A 16052-nucleotide genomic window follows, 5' to 3' on the forward strand; every position below is an offset into this window, starting at 1 on the left:
TCCTAGAATTGTTAACAGATCCTTTAGGATAGACAGATACTTTACAAGTAGGGGTGGACGATAAAATGATAAAGATAATTATCATGAAATAACTTTTCCTCAATAGAAATATGAGACATGGTTGACAGAAAGTCAACAGAACTGATTCCATCCATATTTTGACAGGCAACATGAAAAGCCAATGATAATAAGAATAGTGCCACGCCAAACCAATCATGTGGAAGGTTGATGCACACAGCACGGGGTGCAGCAACTGGAAACAGCCACACGTGGTAAGGTTTGGGCTACAGCAGCCACGCATGCTGGTGCATCCTGAGTAGAAGTGTTGTGGTGTGAAATTTTGCATACAAGTTGATAAATATTTTGTGTGTCTTTATATGTAAGTCAGACAAAGCAAATGTAATATTACTGCTGTATTTCATTGATATGCTTTCATGTCTGAACAACCCATGAGTCTTTAAGACTGACTCAGGAAGTGAATTTTATGGCAGGGTTGGGGGAAGTGCCAAAAACTGGTTTAAAAAGTGATTCTCTTCAGGACATACTCTCTCAATCAATCCCCACAGGAAAGCCAAACTACCTAGCTGGCATACTTCACTCAACAAATGGTTTTTGGGGGTAGGTGTGAAAATAAGCCACTAACTGAGGGATGTGTCACACCAGAATTCTACTGATCTAAAGCTGGCTGTTTGGTTTTGAATCAGAAGCCATTATGCACCATGATGCCCTATTGGCCGTAGGATTTGAACAGAGAATATATAAATTTGGTTGTTTTACAGACCCCCACCCCTCCACCTCTCTTTCACACCATGGACTGCAAAGAAGAAAATAAACAGAAAGAACAGCTCAGCAGCCATATTGAGACAGGCATGTGGCTTGTCCTGAAGAAAGTGAGAAATGCTGACTTAACTATAGACATTTAAAGTAACTGCAAGTCTGTGTGCCACCTGAAACTACACATCAGCATTTGTCAGGTATTATGGTTGTAAATATTCACATGTACTTTTGCTTATTGTTATTATTTTATGCATATTATTAATAATACATTATTTTAAATATGTCACTTAACTCATGCTTGCATTTTACTTTATGTAATTGCCTGAGGTTATAACTGTAGACGGTAAGGTGGGAAGAAGTTATAAAGTACAATACCTTATAAATAGTGGTAAGGCTACACATTAAAGAATACAAAAGGGGAAAGTAGAGTAACATAGAACTCTACCAAGACAAAACAGAAAGCGAGAAAAGAGAAAATGACAACAAGAAAAGCTCAGAAAAAAATCAGCGTAACCAAAAAAAGAAAGTCAAATAGACATATCCCAAGGCTCAAAACACGAGGACATTGTTGAAAAGAAGGGTCTGAGTATTTCGGTAGTGTGGAGATATTTTGGCTATTTAAAGTTTGACGAGAAGCAGAGTAGCATGAACTGCAAATTGTTTCGAAAGCATTATTGCACAAAGGCAGGTACCACTAGTTTTTGTATCATCTGTAGCAGTATCATCCTTTAGAGCATGCACAATGCAAGACTTAACAGTTCCAGACCCAAGCAAGTGCTGCACTAATAGGGATTTCTTGTGCCTTTCTTTTTTGCCTTGGAGCATAAGCTTACCGCACTTGAGTGAGTATGTCAATTTTGTTTATGATCTCCTTCATTTACAATTGAAAGCTTCTTGAATTTGTACTGAGGATATATACAGAATGTTTTTGTCTGTTTATTTGGGGGTTTGTTTTCCAAACATTTAGAACAGTTTGGATCTATACAAAGGAGAGTATACAGTGTAGAGGTAGTTTTTTTGAGATTTTATTTTGTATTTATTCTGTATTATTAATATCTATTTTATTTATTTGAAACTGACCAAAAAAATTACTTTGCATTTTCCTATAAAACTTGGAAGCTTTAAGATTTTAGTTTTAAATTTAAGATTTTACAATTTTAAAATTATGGTTTTATTTTATTTATTTAGAGTTACATCTTGCCCGAAAAAGGGGCCGGAGTTGTCTTGAAAGCTTGCATATTGTAATCTTTTTAGTTAGCCAATAAAAGGTGTCATTTTGCTTGACTTTTCACTACGTTCATAATGTCTAAAACGGTACAACACCCTAGTACTATAGAATTGACCAAGAAGTTTAAGTGTGCTCTCCTGTAAAATTAGAAAGCTTTTGACTGGGCAGAATTGAGACTCTTTTATTTTGTATTATTTATTTTATTTATTTGGAATTGACCAAAGAATTTAGTTGTGCATTTTGTTTGTTTTCTCCTGTAACACTTAAATCTGACCATTCAAAAGCTTCAATATTTTATTTTATTATATATACCCCTGTTTAAATGATCTGAAATACAGTTGTATAATCTACAGTACAATTGTCATGTTCAACTTCTGACAGAAAATAAATAATATTTAAACCAAAATTAACCTTATGCTATCTTCACATCTCATTTTGAAGTAAAAAGGAACCTTTAAGCTTGGTAGAAATTGTGATTTGATTTATGTCGATATTGACTGATTCCATATTTCCCAGCACTACTTATTGGCAATACACCTTTGAAATCACAACTTGTCATGGAAAAACAATAGAAAAAATGTAATGCTTGGAATACAGATCAATTAACAATAATTTGAATTTAATTTAAATTATTTTAAATTATACATACCAACTACAAATGTTACATAATATGCAATTAAAAATAAATACATAACTAAAGCATTCTCTATTGTACATACAGATTTCGAATTTGAGCTCGAGCATCATCAAGCAAGCTATGTCCGTATCTTGGAAGTAAAGTTTGGGTTGATCGAGCAGTCATATCTGAATCTTGAACTTTAATACCTTCAATAAAAACAAGAACATTCATTATTACATACAAGGCATAAACATAAAGCACTTAATTTAAATCCACCTCTGGATTTTTTTCATGCATGGAGGTAAAAATTGAATTCAAAAAGAACACTATAGCTAAAAAAGAAGCAGCAGGTATGGTTAATTTCATCATGCCATGCTGTCAACATGGTTAGTACGTGAAAGCTGTAAGTGAAAGTAAGAACTTCACTGTACTCTATACATGTGAAAATATTGACCCTATAAATCTATAAAGCTATATAAGCATAATTAATTGTAAAAAGACTTAAGTAAACATGTTATTTTAAGGGCTTCAAACCCTTTCCAACATAATGCACCTCTGCTGAATTACAGTACAAGCAGTTATATGGATTTTTAAAATAGAGAAACATTAGGCATCTGAATTGTATAATCTCTTAATAACAGTAAGCACTGAATAGATTAGTTAATTAAATAGGTTGCAGCAGAGAGGAACAATCCTCTTTGCCATTGTCACCCCAGCACTCAGTCATGTGCATCTCTTTAGAACCTTGATAAAGTCACTGTGAAACAGGAAGAAGGCTGAACCAGAGTAGCAAGGATCTGGAAGTTGTCCCAGTCATGAGGCATGCCACACATAACCAGAATGCTGCAAGCACATTGTGTTTACACGACATGTGTTTTTCTTGTGGTGGTGTGCAATGTGTTGTAAGCGCTTCATTAACAAGTATAAAAGTTGTATTTGTATTTTTTCAAGATCTTTATTGGAACAGTGTTTGTTTATAGTGGGTAAAGCAGCGTTGTGTGGCAAGGTTGCAACACAGAGAGATAGACAGAGACAGAGTGAAAGAGAGAGAGGAATAAATGAAGAGAAACTCAGAACGAATCAGTCAGAATCCTAATGACAAAAGAGGAACAGGAAATAAATGTAATAAAGAGAATTAAAAGTCCAGGGAGCATGAATGTACTTTATTTTTAACTTTCCATTCCTTTTCCTTATTAGTAGAATTCTGTGAACAAAACAGTATGAATCTTAAAAATCTGTAAAACTGTCCAAATCATAACTATTATCTATTGTATAATACCACATTGCTGCTACATTAAATTTAATTTATAATTTTGCTTATTTTATCTATCTTAAATCTAAATACACTTCAACAAATTGATAAATCCAACCAACTGCTTAAATTTTATTTATTGGCTGCAATACTGCTCACTAAGACATGATATTGCCTGTTCAAGTCCCAACACTGAGTAACAGTGTATTTTAAATCAATCAAAGTTTTAAAAGTATCAGTTTTAAAGTGAATGTAAACAGAAATAATATAGTGTGTTGTGATATGCCAGTCACTGTAGGCAAACAAGTGTAAATGTACTGTAGTGAAGAGCTTCAGTGACCAGCAGTTATCTTTTTTGACACAGTGAAAAACTAAACTTTGAACACTTAATGTATAATAAAATGCACTACTCGATAACATTAAGGGAACACTTAATCATCACAGTCTAACACCAAGTTAATTAGCCTTCGGGGATTTCAATTTGTCCAATTATGATGCAAAAGCAATTGTGAATGAACTTCACCTGCTTTGGTGCAAATGAAAGTGACAATAGGTGCACTGGAGAGGCAACAGCAAAACAACCCCCAAAAAGGGAATGATTTTGCAGGTGGTGGCCACAGACAGTCACTCACTCCTTATCCTTCTTGACGGACTCTTCTCTAGTTTTGTTAGTCTCTTTAGCACTACTGGTAGCATGAGCCAGCCGATTTAGAATACATAGTTAGTCCAGCTACTCCAGGATGGCACATCCATATGCGGTGTTGGAAGAACATTTGTTGTGTCTCTCAATATAATCTTAAGAGCATGGAGGAGATACCAGGAGATGGGCTATAACACTAGGAGAGCAGGGCAGGGCCATAGAAGGGGATCAACCCATCTATTCCTTTGTGCAAGGAGGAATAGGAGGAGCACTGCCAGAGCCCTACAAAATGACCTCCAGCTGGCTACTGGTGAGCATGTTTCTGACCAAACTGTCAGAAATAGACAACATGAGGGTGGCACGAGGGCCTGGTGACCTTGAGAGGACCATTGCTCACAGCCCATCAACATGCAGCTCGATTGGCATTACCCAAAGAATACCACAATTGGGAGCTTCACCACTGATACCCCGTTCTTTTTACAGATGAAAGCAGGTTCACACATAGCACATGTGACAGAAGTGAAAAAGTCAGAAAATGCCACATTGAATGTTATGTAGCCTGCAACATCATCCAGCAAGACCGGTTTGTGGTGGGTCAGTGATGGTCTGAAGGCATAACATTGGAAGGTCGCACGTGCTAGGTAACAATACCCTGACTGCTGTTAGGTACTGGGATGAAATCCTTAGAGGCATTGTCAGATCTTACACTGATGCAGTGGGCCCTAGGTTCCTCCTGGTGGAGGACAATGCCTGGCCTCATATAGACAGAGTGTGTAAGCATTTCCCGGATGACGAAGGCATTGACACCATTAACTGACCTGCACATTCTCCAGGCCTGAACCCAACTGTGAACCTTTGAACCATTGTGTATCAATGCATCTGATGCTTCCAAGTAGGGCCACAGACTATCAAGGAGCTCAATGATGTCCTGATCCAGGTTTGGGAGGAGATCCCCCTGGGCACCATCTATTAGCTCATCAGGAGAATGCCTAGATGTTGTTGCAAGTGCATGCAGGCACGTGGGGGCCATACACACTACTGAGTCACATTTTGAGTTGCTGTGATGAAATTCATGCAAGTTGGATCAGCCTGCGATTTCAATTTTTGACTCTGGTTTGTGGTGTGATGTTGAATCCAGCTCTCAGTGGATTGGTGATTTGGGTTTCCATTGATCGTTATTACATCATTTTGTTCTCAACGAATTACACAATATTACTCAGAAAAGATTTTCTGCTTGAATATTTTGTTCATTGAGATCTGATTTGTGATTTAAGTATTCCCTTATTTTTTTGAGCAGTGTATATATAAAGAACAGTAATGGCAACTGTAAATAAAGCCTTACAGCTTTATTTACAGGAAACTTCAGTTTCTGTATTACATCTTGCCTGAAGAAGGAGCCTGAGTTGCCTTAAAAGCTTGCATATTGTAATCTTTTTAGTTAGCCAATAAAAGGTGTCATTTTGCTTGGCTCTTTTCTACATTCATAATGGCTAACACGGTACAACACCCTAGTACTACAGCTTTATTTAAGTAATTTTTACTAATAAATGACACAGATATTAGTTGTACTGCTTGAACAAGAGATAATATTCAGCAAGAACAGTTATCAACTATTCATAATAGCAATTACAATTTCTAATGTTTCAGAGTACCTTTCTGAAAACTGTCCTGCATACCAGGTTCTCCCTGGAGTTTCCGAAGACCTGTGTTGATACGTGACTGCACATAGCTGTAGGGTGATTGACGATGACTTTGAACCTGTAGTTGTCGTTTGGCTGATATCAGGTTATGGCGTAGGCCCTCATTCTGCTTCTCCAACTTGCGCACTTTATCTTGCAGGTCTTCAATCATTTCCTCTAACTCCAAATCCCGGCCTATGCGCCTTGTGCCACCAGCCTCTGCCTCACTCCTTTTCTTATCATTCACCAGCCGGATTAACTTGGTGGCCATTCTGTGAAGGGCAGGAGGTGAGATGTTGTTAACAAAAAAAAAAAAAAGTGAGAAGTCAGCACGAATACCCCTTTGAATGGGACACAAACAAAAAGTTGACTACACTGTGGAACCTGAATAATAAATTTCAGGTTTCAATATAACCACTTCTGCCTGTGAATAATTCTTTGATGTTAATTGAAACCACTGGGTAGCAATCTGCTTTATAGAACTGACAAATAACAGTTTCCTAAGGCTTGTCGAAGAAAGTTAGCCAAGCAGAAGAAGACATACTTACTCCATATGCTTATTCAGAAAAAAAAAAAAAAATCAAATGCATGATTACATAAAGTGAGCCACAAAACTAAGAATAGCTGTGGGCAGGGATGTGGTGGTCAAAGCAAATGACGTTCAGTACTTTATGATACCTTAGCATAGTAAAATTCAGCTAATAACACAGGACAACCCACCACCATATTGCTCCCAGCCTACTCTCATTTTCTCTGCCTTTATTTTCTCAAACCACATTTTAGCTTGATACCATTCTAGAAGAGTGTAGGTGGCCTTATTTCCCTCTCTTGCTAATATAACACTCTAAAAAGAAAAGTATTGTTAATAATTATCAAAGATACATCAAAGAGGTTTTTTTCATTATCCAGTACTTAAATTTACCAGAATAAAAAAGCCACACTAATTTGTGTATATATTTTTTAGTAAAAGATTATGTAGGCTTAAAAAAAATACAACTTCATAACTTACTTATTACTGCTTCATCTTAAGTTTCAGAAGTCCCTGTTATATACTGAGGATAAAGATTAATTACTACTATGCTGTCTTGAAAATAAAACTAAACATGTTTTAAAATGAAAAATTATTATTTAATCTGAAGATGATGAGCAAAATAAAAACTATATTTTATAAATCAAGAGATACTGAGTGACATGTAGTTGAAAACTATGTGGAAAAAAATGTTTACAAGAGTCTTCAAAGGTAAAACGACATTACACCATCAATGACTTTAATTAAACTTACTGTTTATGTTCCACGGTAAACATAATCTCCCTCTTTCCATTAATGATGAAGAAGGTAAAATCATTTGAAAAAAATGCTTCAAAAAGAAATACAAGCGGTAATCAGAGACAAAAATGGAATTTAAAGTTGGCATGAGACATCAAATGTTCACTGGTGGGTCATTAATTTTAGTGTATTACTTACCACATTATCCAGTAGTGGATGGCTTTCGGAAAAGAATGTAATCCTTGAGTGTTATGATTTATGTTAGTTTTAAATGAATGACTTATCTGTTTGAGCTCAGATTATTAAATTATATATTTGGACAGAAATTTTTGGGGGTGCAAAACTCAATTTTTTGCATGAGTTTTACAGTATACATCATTTTCAAATGGTTTTATATTTTCTGCATCTTTTTCCAGCACCATCTTGACCAATAATTGCTATGATGTTGTGAAGTAATGATACTTAGAGCTGCGCATTGTTGACATTATTCAACAGGATAAAAGGTCAGCATGCAGTGCACTTCCTTGTCATTTGTGTCTGAGGATAAATCAAAAGGAGTAAAAGGTAACCTGAGGGGAATTTGTGGTAGGTCACATTTGGAAACAGCAAAGATCAATATGTAGCTCCACTGTATTTAGAATGACAATGGTTTTTATGTTTGTCTTCTCATGTTGATAAGACATTGTGGTTTTGTTAACACATGTTAGAGAAGCTCTTGCATAGATCCTGCACAAACAGGGTGAAATAAACTCACAATGGTCTTATATGATATAGGCAGTTGAGTGGGTTGGGTTCCTTTGATCGGCAATCCCTTGTAGTTTCTATTGGGCAACATGCCTTTGTCCGGTGCACACCGTGCTTTCACTGTCTAAGTGTTCTTCAAAAACAATGAATACATCATCATTTTGCAACGTGCCTTCCGAACGCATTTCAGCATTCCTCCTAACGGTGATGTACCAAATCAGGAAAACAATTCTTCAGAGGGTGGCTTCTGCCTTAGGCATTTCCAACATGTCTTTAATGAGGATTTTGCATGAGGACATACAAAATGATGGTAGTGAAGGAACTCACTGAGAGACACTGGGAGAGCTGTAGAGAGCTATGCGTGAACATTCAGCAAACTGTTCATCAACTCAAAATTTCTTCTTTCTTCCTCTCTCTCTTTCTTATCTACCTATCTTCAAATGCCGTCTATGTGTCATCAAGGAAATTTAAAAGGTAAAACTGAGTCCCAAGGTCAACGGTTCAGAAAAAGTGCTCTAAGATAAATGCTATAATCCAGTCAGACACTTGCTACCTTTAATGGCATATTGCTTTTATTGATGCTCTTATCTGAACTTTGTGAGCACTGATGAAAATCGTCTGGAGCAGCACAGAGGCAGATGGGAACTGTAGTCATCTGTTCAGCTTTCGCACAAGGCTGCAGATAAGATGAAGGCGGTGGGATAGGGTGGAGGTAATGTATATTACATACCTTTCTTACTGCATCACTTATGTGAAATTGACTATGCTCACAGCAACAAGGCCTGCCAAGCTAAAAGTGTGTTCTTTGAACTTCAATGAACTTTTCTCATTTCACTTCACTTAAGCAGATGGCCTTCAGTTGTATTATCTGACACCACCCATTTCTTCATGTGATTGCTGTGGCAAAATGGGTGACACAGCATATTAGAATGCACCACTTGCTAGAGCATCATTAAAAACAACTATCAAAAAATAAAAAAAATACATGTTGGCACATTTTCATTTTTTTACATCTCTAAACTTGAATCAAAACTGCCAAGACCTTTTTGAGATATTGGGGGTACTTATCTATATAAATGTTCTGTCTTACTGGATACCTTCTGTCCTAGATTTATGATCCTGCCAAATTTGAGCTTTTTAGCTAAACAGGAAATAGTGTATTTATTGATTAGTGAGTCAGTCAACTTTACGTTTATTTCATATGGTTATCTGAATGCATACATGTTTCTTTCAGACACTAATAAAGAGATGCCTGTAGAAACAACAAATTGTTTTCTATGTCATTATAACTGTAAAAACTGAAATTGTCTCAAAACGGAGGTGTAAGACTGTAATCCATGTCCTTCCAATGCCTAGTGATTTCCATATTATACACTGGAGCAAAGATGAATGTATGGCTTCTGTCATTTTTTTTTCTATTTTGGATTCTGAATTTAAACTCAAACTCTTACTTTATAATATGAATCTTCCCAGTATTTTTGGAACATATATTAATTAGTGTACTTTGAATTTCAAGTCTAATTGGGATGCACTGTACATTGTGTATTTTAAGGTATTTATGTTCTGTGGTGGTGACAAGTTAATGTGTTACTCATCAGGTGTTAAGTGGAAAAGTGCTGTAAAATTGACTGTAACTGTGACATTACATGAATATCCACAGTGAACAGTATTAACCTGAGTATAGTTGCAATAATCTAGTTTAAACTTAAAAAATTCTAAAGTTGAATGGTCCAAAAAGAGAGGAGATTCTGCTTCAAAGATATGATGGAAGAATCTGTTTTATATATTGAACTGAGATTTCTTGGCAAGCTGTACACATGTGAATTATTAATTTATTTTTGTTGCATGTGCAATGCTCTCAATGGGGATAATTGTATTGCAATAACAATGTGCATTATATACAGTACAGTATATCTAAACTGAGAAATCAAGATTTAATTATATGGAATGCGGGAAGAACATTTTTTTTTTAAACTTGTACTGTCATATTCTTGGTTTTGTGTTCATAAAGTTAAGTGAATCTATTTTTTAGCCTGTAATAACTGTTTTAGTTAATGCCACCTTTAAGCTTGCTTTCCTGCCTGTTTTATTCTGGATGTTTTGCAGTGAGAGCTGTTGTCATTTTTAGGTTTTTTTTTTTTGTAAAAACTGTGATTTTTTTGTTAGATGTATTAAGATTGTAAAATGTATTAACAGAAAAGCAGATAAATATTAATACTACTCATCAGCCTAGATGTACCTTCTTCATTTATTCAAAGAATGCAGAACAATAAAATTATATATTGAGAGAGCTGAAGAACCAGAATGTATGAAGACATAAGAGGGTAGTAAAAGAAAATGCTCAGGCAGGTGTAAAAAGATCTGATAAAGATCAGAGAAGAACTTGAGAAAAAAAGTATACAAACAGTCAAGAACCAGGAGATGATGAAGAAAGCTATAGCAGATTTAATAAGAGAATAAAATCTACAAAAATGTATACTTTGTCAGGGCAGTATAGTGGCATTGCTGTCTCAGAGCTGTAACGTGAAGTCTGCATTCTCTTTCTGGACCTAAATGGGTTTTCACAGAATACATCTCATTCACTGATGAAGTAAGTTTGAAAAATGAATAACTGAATGTTAATTTAAACTAATTTCATAAAACAATAGGACTGACAAACAAAAGTCAACTTTGTAATTAGTGGATAAACATGAGCGCAAGCATATTACAGTAACTGTATATCTTTTCTTTAATAAGATGTAGAAAAATAATTGAGAAATAGAGAATAGTTTCCGATATTATATGTTAACTACAATGTATAACTGGACATTTAGAATCACAAAAAGTAAAACTTCACTTTAACAAATGTCCATAGCAGTATAAGCTAATCATGAAAACAAAAGACTTCATTTATAACTGAATACATGTACAGTATATAACTTTTGTCATCTCATTTTCTAACCAGCTTAATCCAGACCAGAGTTGTGGTGAGGGTTGGAGTCTACCCCAGTTGCCATAGGGTGCAAGACAGGGATTCTGGACAGAATGCAAGTCCATCACAGAGGAAACACACACACACACACACACACACACACACACACACGCACGCACACACACACACACACACACACACACCAAACAGACACACAAGGGCCAATTTAGCATCATCAATGCACCTAACATGCATGCCTTTGAATAACTGAACAATTAACATTTTTAGTAACATTTTATATCTCAATAAAATACTTAGCCCTACAGAATGTTACTTAAAACTCTTTACTTTGCATTAGTTATGGCTGGTAGGTAAACTCTCCTAAGACAGAAGTTTGGGGGTTTGGGTTTGGGTTTGGGGTTGAAACATATGCTAATATCAGTTTGCTCAGCAGTTTTTTTATTTTGGATGGCGCAGGTTACGCTACAGATAATTAATCAACGCATAGGAAACAGAAAAAAACACCTCTGTATTAATTACATCTTTTATATTTAGCTGTCAAAGTAAGCTGGGCACTGATCTAATTTACATACAAATGGCAAAGATTCAACAAGGAAATGGGACAGAAAGAACAGCAATGTTGAATCTAATTGTTACAATTACTGACAGTAACACTGGGGCCAGGATTAAAGATTGAAGGACTGCTTACCATGTAGTGTATTAAACAAATGTACTTATTTAAAAAAAAATAAAATTCAAAAGCAATGAATTGAATTACATTTCCACACAATTCAGTAGTGCTTTAGCTGTGCTAATTATTCTGGCCAAAGATGAAAGGCAAAAAAGCACCTGGAGCTGGAAATGTTTCAAAGCAGAGAGAGAAAAAAGCAGTTGGCTGGGCTGAGCTAAATCAGGCCTTAGCAAAATTTGACTGTTATAATGACAACATATGGGGTCTAGACACAGTAGATGATGAACAAGAATTGGGAGGCTCCACCTCTCTGAAGGAAGAAGAGATACAATGAACATGAAACTAATAAGACAAAGTAAAAACTAATGGATCATTGACTGAAAAATAGTACTAGCAAAAACTGTAATTAAGTCACTGACTAACATACCTTCACAACAATGTGGAAATTCAAACCCATCATCTTTTTTGTTGTTTTATTATATACATTTAAAACAACTGGCTGTATTAAGTTATATATAATTATGTACATACAAACACACACACACACACATACAGTACATATAGTTACAAACAAAGCACCCCTTCAGTGCTACTTTTTGTCACTGGCTTTCCGTATTTGTGGTGCTATTTCCTCGCTGTCCAATTTACAGTACGATTTCAGTGTTGCTCTTTCTGACTGACTGGTGCTATTTTTTTATATATACATATATATAGTGGTATTTGGCCGCCAGATGGAGTCCTCCCTGCAGTATGGAGGTGCCCTGAAGACCACCAGGGAGTCATGGACTTTGTAGTTTTTATCCTCAGCCCTGCTGGGTACCACAGGGGCCGCAAGAGGGAGCTAAAGGGAGGACTGAAGACTTCTTTGTGCCCTATAACCCGGAACTGCGTCAAAGGAAGAGCGACATGCTTCCGGGGTGAAGAAGAAGGACTTGTACCTGACCTGGAAGTGATATTGAATCACATGGACTGGGGATTGGGAACACTTCCGGGTTCAGGGAGAATAAAAGGACTATGGGAGCTCCCAGACAACAAGCGGAGCTGGGTGGAAGGGTGGCAATGCGTATGGGAGTTGGAGGATTGTTTATTGTATTTATTATTGTTGATTTCTGAGTATAGTGGAGGAGAGGGTGCTTTGTGCACTGTGGCGATTTAATAAAGTCATCGTGTGGACTTTTACCTGGTGTTTGGAGTCATGGACAGGGGTTCAAGGGAGCGACAGCCCCCTGTCACAATATATATATATATATATATATATATATATATATATATATATATATATATATATATATATATATATATATATATATATATATATATATATATATATATATATATATACACACACAGTGGAACCTCGGTTCACGAACGTCCCGGTACACGTACAACTCGGTTTACGCCAAAAAAGTTCGCCAAACTTTTGCCTTGGTTAACGACCACATACTCGGTATACGAACAAGCCAGTTTCCCTTTCGGTTTGTACATGTTCAGTCTCTCCCTGTGCATTTCCTGTGCAGCGAGCAAGAGAGAGAGAGAGCAAGAGAGAGAGCGAGAGAGCGCGACACACAGGCAGCGCAAGGAGTGTAAGAGAGGCGCGCGCACACACAGAGGCAGCACAGAGAGGCATGCACACACTCAGGCAGTGCGAGAGAGGCACACACACACACACACACACACACACACACACACAGAGGTAGCCCGAGATGCAGACACACAGGCAGCGCGAGAGAGAGCTGGACGCATCAAGGTAAGAAGGCAGTTAAAGAATGAACTGGGCTTGATTTTGTTTTCACTTCTGTTTCCAGCGATCTGTTCGTAGCGTGCATTGTTGCAATGTTATTTTTCTTGGTGGTTTATTAAATTACGGATTTTTTCAAATGTTAATTTTTTTTCCTGTGCTTAAAACTCATTTAAAAAGTGCTTTTAGCCAGTGGTTGGTAGCGCTATAGCGCAAACTATTGCAGTGTTAGTTTTCTCTGTTGTTCAAGGTTTTCTTAGTGTTATTCAATGTTTTTACATTTAGTTTACTATTATGCTGTGCATTCTATGGTTTAATTAACTATATTTGTGCTTAAAAATGTAAAAAATATATATATTTACATACAGTTCGTATAGTCTGGAACGGATTAATTGTATTTACATACAGACCTATAGGGGAAGTTGCTTCGGTTCACGAGCAAATCGGTTTACGACCAGAGTTTTGGAACGAATTATGGTCGTGAACCGTGGTCCTACTGTATATAATATATATATATACAGTGGTGTGAAAAACTATTTGCCCCCTTCCTGATTTCTTATTCTTTTGCATGTTTGTCACACAAAATGTTTCTGATCATCAAACACATTTAACCATTAGTCAAATATAACACAAGTAAACACAAAATGCAGTTTTAAATGATGGTTTTATTATTTAGGGAGAAAAAATCCAAACCTACATGGCCCTGTGTGAAAAGTAATGGCCCCTGAACCTAATAACTGGTTGGGCCACCCTTAGCAGCAATAACTGCAATCAAGCATTTGCGATAACTTGCAATGAGTCTTTTACAGCACTCTTGAGGAATTTTGGCCCACTTTGACTAGGCCACTCCAAAGTCTTCATTTTGTTTTTCTTCAGCCATTCAGAGGTGGATTTGCTGGTGTGTTTTTGGTCATTGTCCTGTTGCAGCACCCAAGATCACTTCAGCTTGAGTTGACAAACAGATGGCCAGACATTCTCCTTCAGGATTTTTTGGTAGACAGTAGAATTCATGGTTCCATCTATCACAGCAAGCCTTCCAGGTCCTGAAGCAACAAAACAACCCCAGATCATCACACTACCACCACCATATTTTACTGTTGGTATGATGTTCTTTTTCTGAAATGCTGTGTTCCTTTTACGCCAGATGTAACGGGACATTTGCCTTCCAAAAAGTTCAACTTTTGTCTCATCAGTCCACAAGGTATTTTCCCAAAAGTCTTGGCAATCATTGAGATGTATCTTAGCAAAATTGAGACAAGCCCTAATGTTCTTTTTGCTTAACAGTGGTTTGCGTCCTGGAAATCTGCTATGCAGGCCGTTTTTGCCCAGTATCTTTCTTATGGTGGAGTCGTGAACACTGAGCTTAATTGAGGCAAGTGAGGCCTGCAGTTCTTTAGACGTTGTCCTCGGGTCCTTTGTGACCAAAAAACCATCATTTAAAAACTGCATTTTTTGAATTTGAAATCAGGAAGGGGGCAAATAGTTTTTCACACTACTGTATAAACTGCTCAAAAAAATTAAAGGAACATTTTGAAAACACATCAGATCTTAATGGGAAAAAAAAAATCCTGCTGGATATCTTTACTGATATGGACTGCGTAATGTGTTAGGAATGAAAGGATGCCACATTGTTTGATAGAAATTAAAATTATCAACCTACAGAGGGCTGAATTCAAAGATCAACGTGAAAAAATAATGTGGTAGTAGGCTAGTCCACTGGCCCCGAAATTTCATTGCAGCAACTCAAAATTGTACTCAGTAGTTTGTATGGCCCCCATGTGCTTGTATGGATGCCTGACAACGTCGGGGCGTGATCATAATGAGATGATGGATGTTGTCGTGGTGGGATCTCCTTCCAGATTTGAAACAGGGCAAAACTGAGCTCCTGGACAGCCTGAGGTGCAACCTGGCAGCATCAGATAGATCGAAACATAATGTCCCAGAGGTGTTCTATTGGATTTAGGTCAGGCAAGCGTGGGGGCCAGTCAATGGTCATTTATCTTCCAAAAACTGCCTGCATACTCTCGCCACATGAGGCTGGGCATTGTTGTGCGCCAGAAGGAACTCAGGACCCATTGCTCCAGCATAGGGTTTGACAATGGGTCCAAGGATTTCATCCGATACCTAATGGTAGTGAAGGTTACATTGTCTAGTCTGTAGAGGTCTGTGCGTCCCTACATGGATATGCCTCCCCAGACCATCAATGACCCACCACCAAACCAGTCAAGCTGAATGATGTTACAGGCAGCATAAAGTTCTCCATGGCTTATCCAGACCCTTTCACATCTGTCACATGTGCTCAGCGTGAACCTGCTCTCATCTGTGAAACACACAGGGAACTAGTGGTGGACCTGCCAATTCTGGTATTCTATGACATTTGCCAATCGAGCTCCATGGTGCTGGGCAGTGAGCATAGGGAGCCTCTAGAGGACATCAGGCCCTCAGGCCACCTTCATGAAGTTGGATTCTGATTGTTTGGTCTGAGCCATTCACACCAGTGGCCAGC

The 16052-nt window shown here is 37.2% G+C and overlaps 1 protein-coding gene across 3 annotated transcripts in view; it reads right to left on the reverse strand.

Annotated features, from left to right (window-relative positions):
• rpgrip1l (RPGRIP1 like) overlaps positions 1 to 16052 on the reverse strand; it is a 191837-nt gene that overhangs the window by 155159 nt on the left and 20626 nt on the right. For all 3 annotated transcript variants that reach the window (XM_039762916.1, XM_039762918.1, XM_039762917.1), the window contains 2 exons: positions 6169 to 6467; positions 2725 to 2830 (listed from right to left, as the gene is read on the reverse strand). In XM_039762916.1, coding sequence (XP_039618850.1) covers positions 2725 to 2830; positions 6169 to 6467 — 405 coding nt within the window. The remainder of the gene's footprint in view (positions 1 to 2724; positions 2831 to 6168; positions 6468 to 16052) is intronic.

The sequence above is a fragment of the Polypterus senegalus genome, chromosome 9 (assembly GCF_016835505.1).
Source record: "Polypterus senegalus isolate Bchr_013 chromosome 9, ASM1683550v1, whole genome shotgun sequence".
Taxonomy (NCBI): Eukaryota; Metazoa; Chordata; class Cladistia; order Polypteriformes; family Polypteridae; genus Polypterus; species Polypterus senegalus.